The sequence below is a fragment of the Pelobates fuscus genome, chromosome 3 (assembly GCF_036172605.1).
Source record: "Pelobates fuscus isolate aPelFus1 chromosome 3, aPelFus1.pri, whole genome shotgun sequence".
NCBI lineage: Eukaryota > Metazoa > Chordata > Amphibia > Anura > Pelobatidae > Pelobates > Pelobates fuscus.
In genome coordinates, this window is record NC_086319.1 from 151,986,895 (window position 1) to 152,000,952 (window position 14,058).

At 39.9% G+C, this 14,058-nt stretch overlaps 1 protein-coding gene across 3 annotated transcripts in view; it reads right to left on the bottom strand.

Moving 5' to 3' along the window:
- Positions 1 to 14,058, bottom strand: part of LOC134602560 (aldo-keto reductase family 1 member B1-like) — a 271,778-nt gene that overhangs the window by 185,587 nt on the left and 72,133 nt on the right. For 2 of the 3 annotated variants that reach the window (XM_063447537.1, XM_063447535.1), the window contains exons 5-10: positions 9,189 to 9,311; positions 8,208 to 8,314; positions 7,986 to 8,067; positions 4,899 to 4,982; positions 2,986 to 3,068; positions 1,373 to 1,987 (exon numbers count right to left, since the gene is read on the bottom strand). The exons of the other annotated variant lie outside the window; for it this stretch is intronic. In XM_063447537.1, the coding sequence (XP_063303607.1) occupies positions 1,945 to 1,987; positions 2,986 to 3,068; positions 4,899 to 4,982; positions 7,986 to 8,067; positions 8,208 to 8,314; positions 9,189 to 9,311 (522 nt within the window). In that variant the 3' untranslated portion in view covers positions 1,373 to 1,944. Of the gene's footprint in view, positions 1 to 1,372; positions 1,988 to 2,985; positions 3,069 to 4,898; positions 4,983 to 7,985; positions 8,068 to 8,207; positions 8,315 to 9,188; positions 9,312 to 14,058 lie in introns of those variants that run through there. 3 annotated transcript variants of the gene reach the window in all.

Below are 14,058 nucleotides of genomic sequence, written 5' to 3' on the forward strand. Positions count from 1 at the left end.
TTCACAATATGACGATTTGTTTGCAACTCACGCCGTCCATTGACATTCATTAAAACTCCACTCTAGCCACCTCAAATTTGAAGGGCAATATCTAAACTGCGACTGTTCCTTCATTTTTAATATTTCAGAGACATACTATGCATCAAAATGTAGGTCTGAGTCTTGTGATTCTCACAATATAAAGCTCTTCGCTTTAGGATTTATGGCAACCGCCAGTGAAGTGAGCAATTTGGAGCAGTTTGTTTTTAACCGCTCTTCTCTGCCCTTGCTGTAGAGTGAGTTGCCATAGGAACCCAGGTGTGTGTGTGAGCAGCCAGCAGAGTGTTCCGGAACACAGAGGCTGCTAGATTAAACACATTCTCTAAACTACTGTCATTCCTACAGTTTTGATAACACGAGTGAGCACTATCACATTTAATAAATGTATTTCCATGTTAGTCAATTTGTGATACCCGTAACAGAAAAACAGTAACATACAATGTTACAACAATACAGCTAATCAATGCTTCATAAAGTTACTCTGCCCAGTCCAACCTCTCCACAGTTACTCCAGCTACTCCAACCACACAACAGTTACTGAAGCCACTCCACTTGTAGACTACGGGTAGAGACGGGAACAGCTTTTCTAGTTATTTCAAAATATTAATAAACTCATTGGTAACAAGAAAAACATTTCCTTTCACGTTAAGATTATATAAAAAAAAATGTGAGGGCACAATTGTCTCTTAAAATAAAAGTACTAATTACTGCTTTTTGTGTCAATTGCTTCCAGTAGCAGAAATGGCAGCACACTGCTTTAAATTCAGAACCACAGAATATTCATTATTTATTTTCATTTTGGTTGAGTGAATCATATGCAGGTGGCAAAATAAATATATGTTTTTGCATTAGAAGAGGAGCTTTCCCCAAAGGGCATTAATACCCACTTGTTTTGTGTACATGGTCACGATATCTGTGTACTTTGTTCTGCTTTTCCTTGTCCCGATGTACAAATCCAGACAGTAATTGTTATGTAAACTGTTACCCTCTTGTATTCAATGTTACTTGAAAAATAAAAATGTGGGGGGTTCACTCATGATAGGAGTTCAGCAGAATGTGAGGGGACAATATCGAGACGTAATGTGCTGGGATCAGTCATCGGTCTTGGGCTTCTGCTTGGAAAGTGCTTTCATTATGCTCCATGTGAGCAAACTCCCTCATCCAAACACATGCAAGTTTGCTTTGTTGTGTGCCCTAGTATTGCCAACACATTCTGTCAATTTAAATTGAAAAATGCAGTTTCAGTTAACTACTTGGCTGCTCCAAAGTTAGGGAAATGACAGTGACACTTCAATCCACACATGAATCTGACACAAATAATATTCACATGACATGGTTATGGAACGGTTTTATTTACGTCTTGTAAACACCACTGCAGTAGAAAAGGGATTTTATGCTTTGATTATCTAAGTGCCACTTTGAAAAGTGTATTACCAATATTTAGAAAGTTTAAATCACAGGATATCTTTTAGATTATTTATTTAATTATATTCTTTTGATCAGATGGTGCAACTTATTCTGTAATATAGCACATCTTCTGAGCTCAGACACAACTACATATCATGGATCATGTATGTGCAGATATTCAGGGATAAGTTTACCTGGGGTTTGAAACAAACTATTATAAATGGTCCTTAAAACAATAAATGCTTAGGGAAAGGAGTATATCTGGTCAATGACAACCTCTGGACTCCCCAGTGTCTGCAGAGCAGACTGCAAATCAAATAGTGCAGACATTGATAGAATACTATCCAACCTGCAATACTTTGGGTACTAGATTTAAATGATTAACATCACCTTGGATAATTACTTTTGTTTTGTTTTTTAAAAAAACTAAATTTGAATAATTGAAGCCAGCATTAGATTTTAAGTGCAGTGTGGTCAAAGGTAATCCAAAGATTTGACTTAATATTCTATGTTGAACGGATAATCCTTATGTTTATTTGCGCTGTGGGAAGATAAAGATACAATTAGTATTGCCAGGACCATGCAGTAAGTCAGGGATGCATAACAAAGACTTTAATGGAAAAGGCTCATATTTAAATTAATTCTCTAACTGGCACAATAATCAACACAATTAAAGGTAGGGTACTTCCAGCACCATAACCACTACAGAGTGCAGTAGTGGACATGGTTGTTTAAGTGTTCCTTTAAAAAGGAAATGTGGTAGGCACTACAGGGAACGTTAAGTAATATTTGGCTACACTTTCCCTATAACAAGAGGAAATTACTCATAGTCCCCCAAGTGTTGTGATTGAGGATGTCAACAACTACAGGTTTGCAAAGGAGGAACCTGCTGTGGACAAATAATAGTCATGGAGTGATGAAGGGTACCACACACTCCATCAAGTAAGTGACAGCCTGAGAATAACGCTATTCCCACACCCCATGAGTGGTGAGATATGGGTAAAATTGAAAAGTAAGAACAAGGGATGATTGAGAAAATCATTTGATGAGACACTGAATGATTTGGATATTTGCAGAAAAACACTTGAGTATCCATGAAAATGTGGGGAACATAAAAATGAAGTAGAAGATGGCTGAGAAAACTGGCAAAATAAAAAGCAGTTAATGGATGGTGAAAGGAAATGGAATAAAGATATTGTAGGGAAACAAGTTGAGAATGCTAGATAAACAACAGACACTGGTTGGAGGTAAATATAGAGAAAATGTTGGTTATATAATGGGAAGAAACAAGAATGTTGGCTGAAATAAAGAGAAATCGAAAAATTTAAATCCAAATGGATAGATTAAAATATATCTAACATGGGAGGGGGAAAAACAAAAACAAAAAAGTGCATCGGGGAGGAGGACCAGAGGTTTTTTTTTCTGCCTTGGATGCAGACTGCTCGTGATGGGATACATTAATTAAGCATGCTGATGTAGAACATACGTGGGACGACATGTATGCCTTTGTAAGTATAAAGGTGCAAATGCAAGACTTACAATGACCATTCGCCAGATCTCCAGCCACGCTCAAATCCACTGATGGTCTCCATTTCTTCTGGTAATAATTCAAAGTCAAACACCTGGGAAACAAAACATACCAGTTACTGAACAAGAGAACAAATTAAGTGTAAAACATTCAAACCTATTACAAGAGATGTTCTTAGGATGGGTAAATACTTTTTCTCACAGAAATGAAAGACACACAGAAAGGAATAAACATTCAATACACTCTAAAATGGGTAGGGACATTGTTAATCAAAAAAATATTTTTATTAAAAAAAATGATGGATGCTTTTTGACAAGACAGGGTTTTCAGGGTTGTAATAATAAACATGGATGGTAAAAAAATAGCTTGCTAATCAAAAATAGAATCCGATTGCCACGTTATGTTTTTGACCTTTTTTTTGGATGTACCAGCAAAAGAGACATGAAAGATTTTTTTCCAATCTTTTTTACTAAAAAACTATATTGCCAGGACACAAAAACACAAAGAGCTTATTTTTTGGTTCACTTCTGAAACCGGAGTGGATTATAGGGCCAAAAGCTCACAAAACTTTAATCCACAAGAAAATGAAGGAAAAAAAAGGGGAATTCAGTCTGTGGGCTTAACCCCTTAAGGACACATGACGTGTGTGACACGTCATGATTCCCTTTTATTCCAGAAGTTTGGTCCTTAAGGGGTTAAAGGAGGAACACTAGTGGCAGAAATACAAATGTATTCATAACACTAGTTTTAAAAATAGCATTTAGCACCCCTTAAACCACCCCATCCCACGTTAAAAAAAGTGTTAAACTTACCTTATTTCCAGTGCTGTGCAGGTCCTTAAGGACACAACTTCTGGAATAAAAGGGAGTCATGACGGAATATTTCCGTCATGTGTCCTTAAGGGGTTAAACTATGATCCATAGGAAAGCATTGGGAGGCTATTGAGCAAGGCCACTGGGAGTAGGCCTAAATAAGTCTGCTGTTCTATAACCTCCTGCCCTTGTGCGGCGAGAGACCCGAGGAGGTGCATTATGTGTCAGAAAAATAGAGATTCTAAAGACATCCACACTACAAGTAAGGTTAAAGGGACACTAAAGTCACCTGAACAGTTTGGGTGTATAGAACATGCCCCTGCAACCTCACTGCTCAATCCTCTGCCAGTTAGGAGTTAAATCACTTTGTTTATGAACCCTAGTCACACCTCCCTGCATGTGACTTGCACAGCCTAGAATAAACACTTCCTGTAAAGAGAGCCCTATTTAGGCTTTTATTGCAAGTTTAATTAAGATTTTCTTATCCCCTGCTATGTTAATAGCTTGCTAGACCCTGCAAGAGCCTCCTGTATGTGATTAAAGTTCAATTTAGAGATTAAGATACAATTATTTAAGGTAAATTACATGTTTGAAAGTGAAACCAGTTTTTTTTTCATGCAGGCTCTGTCAATCATAGCCAGAGGAGGTGTGGCTAGGGCTGCATAAACAGAAACAAAGTGATTTAACTCCTAAATGACAGTGAATTGAGCAGTGAAATTGCAGGGGAATGATCTATACACTAAAACTGCTTTATTTAACTAAAGTAATTTAGGTGACTATAGTGTTCCTTTAAGGCTTTAGTCTGGCAGCATTAGATGACATGTAGAGGGGAGATGGATCCTCGATGCATATATAGTCTGGTCGATAGAATTTAGAACAGCTCCTATTGCACACAAGTTTAGCATTTGTAATTTAACTGCCAAGAGGTACTCACCCCTCAGTGTTCATCTGTCTAGTATTCACTGGACAGACGGCAGGGCAGAAATTGACAGAAGTTCAAACAGCAGCTCATAGTAACCAGATAGTGAAAAGAAGTTACACAAACAATACACACATTGTAGAAAAATTCACAAAAAAAAAAAAAAAATTATTAGCTTTCACCTAAGGCTTACCTGGAAGTTTTCCTTAATGCGGGCAGGGGTCACAGATTTTGGGATAACTATGACATCTCTTTGGATCTGGTAGCGGATCAGAACCTGCAGTGAATATATTAAAATCAGAAAAGATAAAAAAAATAAAAATAAAAAAACACAATAGAAAGAAGAAAAAAAAACAATCTATGGTTAATATCCATTAAAGGGATATTATGGACTATAACAACTTCACGTCATGGAGGTGGTTAAAAAGCTTGGAAGCCCTTGGCATATTCTCACTGTCCAGTGTTAAATCTTTTAGGATTAGTTTAAAATTGAAAGAGTCCCCAGGAAACCACAACCAGCCCCTCTCTGCCACTGTGGCTATTGCTTTCACATTAGACCAAGCAGTACCAGGCAGCACTGACATGTTGACAGAGTGTCAGCTGAGCACTCAACATACAATGGTCGACCATCCATAGTATGGATTGGTATGGGTAATGCAGAATTATAATTCTTTTAGTCTTGCACAGTGGAGGGGTGGGCAGCTGAGCCACAGAACGCCATGTACCCTCATTCAGTGTTAAACTGATCAGAAACAGCTTAACACAAGTTGTGTAATGGAGTTTGTTCCCTTTCTGAATACAAAATGAATTAGAAATCTATAACTATGCCTTTAAAACTGTTAAATGCGGGGGGTGGGGCCTGACCATCGAGCTGAGCGGACGCTGGTTGCTTCAGCTCCTGATCTTAACTCACATAACCGCTCAAACTACTGTTTTAGCCCTTTAAAAGGCACTGGCTCTACACCTCGAGACTCCTGGGCTTCTCTTTATATGAGAGGCATTTCTTAACATGCTGACAGCACTTGCAGCCTAGTCCGGGGCTTTGGCGGAGGAGGTGGCCGATCCTCTGACCCTGACCTAGCCGTGCCGCATCAGCGTGAAATAAGGGCCCCGTGCTTGCCCCCATGGTCCTTGGGGTTTATCCCGGACCGCACCAAGATTGCACTCACCTCTGTACTTCTCCTAGGCAAACGCTGCACTGGCGACTCCCGCACAGCCTACTCAAAATGGCCAACAGCAATGCAGCTCTACCGCACGCTATGCAAGCCTCGGTCAGCAGCTGGGAAGTTAGTTTTCAAAGGGCATTTGATTCCATATGTCAGCGGTTCTGGAGGACACTGCAGGAAAGGCAGAGTGACCCTCCACGACCCACTCCTGTGTCACCACCTCTGGTCAATGCAGTGACCCGAAAACTTCCTCATCGGAAGCACACCAAACCAGCTCGGGCTATCAAATGCAGACCGCTTGTAGACGGCTTGTAGACCATATGTTGAAGAAATGTTTAGACAATTTAGACCAGGGGTAGTCAACCTTTTAATAGCTACCGCCCACTTTTGTATCTTTGTTGATGGTAAAATTTCCTTACCGCCCACCAGGGTCACTAATTTTATAGCGCAAGTGCTAATTTCTTTTTTTTAAATGTATTTAAATTTATCTATTGGTTTTTCCTGGTTTTCTATTCTACTTTTTTTCTATGTGTGTAGTGTGTGTGTGTGTGTGTGTGTGTGTGTGTGTCTGAGAGGTGCAGAGTGTGTGACACAGCGCAAGTGCAATTTTATTTTTTAGAAAGGAGGGTTGTTTAAAAAATATTTACTTAAATGTATCTATTTCTTTTTCCTTTCTATTTTCTATTCTACTTTTTTTCTATACGTATGTGTGAAGGGTGCTGTGTTTGTGCGTGAAGGGTGGTGTGTGTGTGTGGGTGAGTGGTGATGTGTGTGTGTGAAGGGTGCTGTTTGTTTGTGTGTTTGCACGTGAAGGGTGTAGTGTGTGTGTGAAGGGTGCTGTGTTTGTGTGTGAAGGATGGTGTGTGAGGGGGGCAGCGCAATGGCAATTTTCTTTTTTTTAGAAAGGAGGGTTGTTTAAAGAGATATGTACTTAAATGTATCTAATTATTTTTTCCATTTTCTATTCTACTTTTTTTCCCGTGTGTGTGTGAAGGGTGCTATGTGTGTGGGTGAGGGGTGCTGTGTGTGTGTGTGTGTGTGTGTGTGAAGGGTGCTGTTTGTGTGTGTTTGTGCGTGAAAGATGCAGTGTGTGAGGGGGCATTGTGTGTAAAGGGTGCAGTGTGTGTTGACGGGTGCTGTATGTGTGATTGGTGCAGTATGTGTTTGAAGGGTGCTGTATGTGTGATTGGTGCAGTATGTGTTTGAAGGGTGCTGTGTGTGTGTGTGAGGGTTGCTGTGTGTTTGGAAGGTGATGTGTGTGTGTGTGTGTGTGTGTGAGGGGGGCAGTGTGTGAGAGGGCCAGTGTGTGTGTGTGTAAGGAGTGCTCTGTGTGTGGGGGTGAACTGTGTGTGTTAGAGGTGGTGTGTGTGTGTGTGTGTGAGAGGTGGTGTGTGTGTGTGTGAGAGGTGGTGTGTGTGTGTGTGTGGGATGTGTGGGCTAGTATGTATGTGGGGTGCAGTGTGTGTCAGGGGGCAGTGTGTGTGAGGGGTGCACTCTGTGTGTGTGTGTGAGGTGGCAGTGTGTGTTTGTGTGTGAAGGGTGCATAGAGTCTATGCTGTGTGTAGGTGGGTGAAATGTGAAAATCTATTTTAATGTCTCCTCCTGCCTTCTTCTTACCTTTTACCAAGGAAGGGGGACATAATGCTGCAAGCTTTTGTTGTCCAGTGGTGGCATGTTCACTGTATACCGCAGCTCCTCTGGCTGCAGGCTGACTCTCCTGCAAGCACAGCACTGTATCGGAGCGTTGCCATTGTAATGCATGGCAGCGCTCCGACCAGCCTGCTCTCGCGGGAGTAACACAGAGCCTCCCAGGCCCTTCCCTCCCACTGCTGAAACTATGCCCAAGAGGGTTAACAGCAAGGCTGCCTCTGCATGGTAGGTCTGGTCCATGGCCATCAATGCACATCGAGACCCACCAGGCGTTTTCTGCAGAACCCACCTGAAATCATAAACCGCCCACTAGTGGGCTGTAGGAACCAGGTTGACTACCCATGATTTAGACAATAAGAAAACTTATTGCCAGTTAACGAAAAACCCTGAACCAGATATACACCCAAAATAAACTGAACAGCCTAAGATAAACTTCCTAAAAGAATAGATAAGATCTTCAGTACCTGGGCAGATGACTTCTTGTACTTGTCAGCTATTTGTTTAATGCTGGGATCATCAAGCAATGATGGGTCTTCTGGCTTGGCCCTATTTATTTGTAAAAAAATGGAGATAATGCTGAACTGGTTAGACACCGATGCAGCTACATATATCAACCCCTCAATACATGCACTGAATTTAGATATAACACATTATTACTAATAATTAGTAAATTCCACCATTCTTACCATGGACGGTCTGGCGACCCCAGTGGACTAAATGAGGTTACAGCGATACCTTTGGATTGGCAATATGCAATAAGCTTCTTCTGTGTCAGGTAAGGGTGACATTCAACCTGGTATTTAAAAGTGAAAAACACACTTAAAAAAAAAAAACCCACATACAAAATGCACCCCCTCAAAAGAATTTAAATTAAAAAAAAAAAAGCAATAAAATCATGTCTATTTTGTAAATGTTTAAATTCTTTGAGCTGTATATTGGAAAGGGCAACACAATTTACTATAACCACTTAATCTTAGTGTAGTAGTTATACTGCAAAGAAGCTAGAGGTTCTATCCCAATGTTTTTTTTTCTCTCAAACCATTTTGAAGCAATTTCGAGAAAAACAAACAAAACAAAAACAAAAGGGAATTCCCTGGCACCCAGAGAATACAGAGTCCTATACATAGAACGTATACATTGCACTTCTGATAACTCACTCAGAACTCTCTCAGCAATCATCACCATCCAGGCTGGACAGAAAATTATATTTGTTTGCTGAAGAGTAAATGCCATTCCAGTCTTATACAGAGCTGTGATTGATGTAGCCAACATACCATCTGCTGCTCTACAATTGGCTGGTGTCAACTATAGCTAGACCACCAGGTTTGCATGTAGATAAAGGCAGAGTGCTTTGTTGGTATAAATCAAATTAATTCCCTTCCTACGGTTTTATAATATTGATGTACATGTTCCTTGTGTACATATGTGCATTTTTGCCAAAAATGCAACAAGCTAAGAGACAGCAGGCCAGCTTAAAAACATTAATTTAGGGGATGGGGTTTCTGAGATGCACTGAGAGATATTCTTTATCCCCTGCTCCAGAGGACTTGCTTCCTCTCTCTCCTCCCACCCCGAGAATGAATGTATTTGATATTGACAGAGTCTTTGAATACAGCATTTCCCTTATTCCAAATAAACAAGGGGAGTTTCCAGTAAACCGTGCTTACCTGGTTAACTGCTGGTTTGTATTTTAATCCAGGCTTGTTTAGCAGTTCTTCTATCTGCTTGTGATTAAAGTTGGAAATGCCAATGGCTTTCACTAATCCAGCGTCCACCAGTTCCTCCATACCCTGACGGCACAATAACAGAGGGGAAGATCAGTGAGCACTGCAGCGCTTTTATGGTTTAACATGAGCCATTCACACAACAATCAATATAATTACCTAAAAACCAGGTAATAAGAATATTACAGGAACCTGAATTATGTTAGCTGTATTGATAAAGCTTTTTAAACAGCACATCACACAAACACGATACATCACTTCATGGGAACTAGTACACAAAAATACCATCTACCGTAAAGGGCCCTAAAGCCAGCATCGTAAAATAACTAGCATTAGGATAACACTATTAGCATTACTCTTACGGTATTGAAAGAACGCAAAAAAACTGATACTTGGAGTACAGGCAGAGTGTAACCTGTTAAAGGGACACTATAGGCACCCAGACCGCTTAAGCTCACTGAAGTAGTCAGTATTGTTTGAGGAGGCAGAGCAGAGGGTCATTGGTGCTGGGATCAGGTAACCAGAGGGTTTTTAACCCTTTACCACCACAGGGAGTACAACTTTGCATTCCTGGAGCTATAGTATCCCTTAAACCATGCATATTCTGGCAGCAAATCCACATGGTCTGCAGTAAACTGCCTGTGAATGTTTTAAATTGTGTTTACATGAGTATATCAGTGTTGTGCATCTCTTGGCTGTACAAGTGTATTCTCTTGAAATTGTCCCTTTGTGTTGTGCCCTACACCACTTTCTAAGTGTCTACATATTTTTTTCAGATTTTCTGCTTTAACAGAAACAAAACCTGAGTAAAAGTGAGCGTGTTTTATACAGAATGTCAGAATTCCTGATTGCAGATTCTCAAAGCTAGAAGGAAAAAAAAACATCAAAATGGGGAGTTGCCTTGCAAAATGTTATTAAACAGACTACAACATATTGTATTTTTTTCCTCTTTTATTATATTAAAGATTTAGCAAAATGACTTTATAATCCAGTTTAGACAATGCAAAGCCAGGGCAAGTATTGCAAATGAAAAAGAGAAATAGAAATATTGCTTAAGTCTTTTCCCCGTATGCTTTTTCTACACTGACTGCCAGATTCAAAATCCTTACACTGATCAGCCACAACATTAAAAATCACCAACAGATGAAGTGAATAATATTGATCATATTGTTACAATGGCACCTGTCAATGGGTGGGATATATTAAGCAACAAGTGAACAGTCTGTTTTTTAATTTCATGAGTTGGAAGCAGGAAAAATGGGCAAGCGAAAGGATCTGTGTGACTTTGACAAGTGGCAAGCCTTGTGGTTAGTATCTACCAAACGTAGTGCAAAGAAGGACAACTGGTGAACTGGAGTCATGGTTATGAGTGCCCAAGGCTCACTAATGCATGTGGGTAGCACGTGGTGTCTGATCACACAGAAGAGCTACTGCAGCTTAAACTGCTGAAACACTTAATGCTAGCCATAATAGAAAGGTGTCAGAACACACAGTGCATCGCAGTTTGCTGCGCATGGAGCAGCATAGCCACAGAACAGTCTGTGCCGAAAGCGCCTTCAATGGGGATGTGAGTGTCAGAACTGGACCATGGAGCATTAATGTGGATGTTACATTGATATGTACCACCTACCTAGAGTTTGTCGCAGACCACGTACAACCATTCATGGCAATGGTGTTCCCTGATGGCAGTGGCATCTTTCAACAGGATACACCCTGCCAACTGCAACTATTGTTCAGGCTTGGTTTGGGGAACATTACTAAGTTTTCAAGTTATTGCCTTGGTCTCTAAATTCCCCAGATCTCAATCAGATTGAGCATCTGTGGGATGGGCAGGAACAACAAATACAATCCATGGAGGCCCCACCTCGCAACTTGCAGGACTTAAATGATCTGCTGCTAATGACTTGGTGCCAGATATTGCAAGACACAATCTTGTAGAGTCCATGCATCGATGCATCAGAGCAGTTTTGGCAGCACAAGAAGGACTTACTGATTACGTTGTGGCTGATCAGTGTATGAAAGTAAAAAATGTTAGCTCTCATATTAATTCTACAGTCCCTACCAGCGATTCACTGGTTCAACCTAATCAGCAACTGATACAACATAAGATTGAGAGACTAAAATTCCCTCTTATATTTCCCTAGTCTGCCTACGGTACATTAGACCGAATATACTCAATATATGTCTAAGGGTTAAGTCTTGACACTCCATTTCAATTGCCTTGTCTTTTAAAGAGGAGGCCCATTCTAAACTAAAACCCTACAGTGGAAAAGTTGTTAAGCATACTATTCAAAAGAGGTTCAAACTATTAATCCACTGAAATCAAGTTTCAGGAGTTAACTCCAGTATTCCAACCATTCAAGAAAAAAATAAATTAAAAAAAATCCTGTATTCCTATTCACTAACATACGAGGATATACAAGATTTTGATTATTAATGAAACAAAGTATACAACTTTGTAGATCGCCTCCTTTATAAAAGATAACAGATTAATGGACAAATTGGGTGAAGTTGAATTCTTCGCTTAATTCCAGTGAATACGGAGTTTTAAACTTGCAGATCAATGTGGACTCATGTTTTTAAAGGAACAAGGGAGAAAAAAATGCAAGAAGTCCATAAAAGGGGAAAAAAAAAAAAAGAAAGAGATATCTAACAAGAAACTCCCCCGGAAATTCTTGTACTGTAACAGCAACCCTGGGTGTTCTTCTCATAAAGAGAAATAAAATGTCACTTTTAATTCTAATAGTTAAAATAACTGTAAGTGAAAAGTGAATAAGTAAAAAGCTGAGAGAATAAAAATGATTATCGGCTCTTCAAAGGGGGTTGACAGGGGATCATGCTGAAGCTGCTATATTTCATTATTTTCCTCCGGTTTAGCCACCTTACTTGATGATCTTATTACGTTTTAGTTAGGTAGCCGTGTTGATAGTTTGGCTGCTATTCTACTGAAGAGGGGAATTAGATTGCCGCCAAGGTGGCACAGAATGATGGGAGTTGGGGGGGGGGGGGGGGGTAGCCAATTGAAAATATAGATACTACTAATTATAGTGTCTTTTTGTCTATACCTCTTTTACCCCTGTGCCACTAGTGCTTGCCAACCAGACAGGGGCAGCACGGGCTAACTATAATTTTTCTTCTCTCAGCTTTTTACTTATTTGCTTTTCAGTTATTTTAACTGTTAGAATTAAGTTACATTTTATTTCTCTTCATGAGAAGAACACCCAGGGCTGCTGTTACAGTACAAGAATTTCCAGGGGAGTTTCTTGTTAGATATCTCTCTTTTTTCCCCATTTTATGGACTTCTTGCACTTTTTTCTCCCTTGTTTCAGTTAATTTATACTAAGGGGTTACCCCCCACGAATGTTCAGCAACCTGACACACTCTCTCTACTCTTTTATTTTATACGTGTTTTTAAAAGGATTTATTTAGATTGCCTTTCCCTGGATCCAGTCTCATTTTCTCAAGTGCCTGAAATTTCTGGCATGTGGCATTGGCACTATGTGACTAAAATAATAGATCAGGGTGGTGCAGTAGACATTGCTTACCTAGATTTCAGTAAGGCTTTGGACACTGTTCCGCATAGAAGGCTCATCAATAAACTGCAATCTTGTTTAATATTGTTGAATGGGTAAGGCAGTGGCTGAGTGACAGGCAACAGAAGGTTGTAGTAAACGGAGTATATTCGAAGCAAGGTCTAGTTACCAGTGGGATACCTCAGGGATCTGTACTTGGACCCATTCTCTTTAATATTTGTATTAGTGATATTGCAGAAGGTCTTCATGGTAAGGTATGTCTTTTTGCTGATGATACTAAAATTTGCAACAGGGTTGATGTTCCAGGAGGGATAAGCCAAGTGGAAAATTATTTAGAAAAATTAGAAAAATAGTCAGAGCTGTGGCAACTGACATTTAATGTGGATAAGTGCAAGATAAGGCATCTTGGACGTAAAAACCCAAAGGCAGAGTATAGGATATATGATACCCTACTAACCTCAATATCTGAGGAAATGGATTTAGGAGTAATTATTTCAGATGACTTAAAGGTGGGCAGACCGTGTAATAGATCAGCAGGAAATGCTAGCAGAATGCTTGGTTGTATAGGGAGAGGTATTAGTAGTAGAAAGAGAGAAGTGCTCATGCCATTGTACAGAACACTGGCGAGACCTCACTTGGAGTATTGTACGCAGTACTGGAGACCATATCTTGAGTTCAGAGAAGGGGTACTAAACTGGTTCACTGGTTCAAGGATTGCAGGATAAAACTTGCAAGGAAAGGTTAAAGGAACATGTATAGCTTGGAGGAAAGACGAGACAGGGGGATATGATGGAAACATTTAAATACATAAAGGGAAGCAATACAGTAAAGGAGGAGACTATATTTAAAAGAAGGAGAACTACCACAACAAGAGGACGGTCTTAAATTAGAGGGACAAAGGTTTAAAAATAATTTCAGGAAGTATTACTTTACTGAGAGGGTAGTGGATGCATGGAATAGCCTGGTAGAAGTGGTAGAGGTTAACACAGTGCATGGGATAGGCATAAGGCTATCCTAGACTTAAGATAAGGCCAGGGACTAATTAAAAGTATTTTGAAATATTGGGCAGACTAGATGGGCCAAATGGTTCTTATCTGCAGTCACATTCTATGTATGCTCTTAACATGGCGTGAAATTGGCGTGGAATTTTGTGTGAAACAGAATAGTATATGTTGAAGAATCCTTCTCCTAAACTGTTGATATGTCTTCCCAATATATTGTAGTCAACAACTGTATGATATGATATGATGTAGACTATATCCGTTAACTGCTAGCCATGT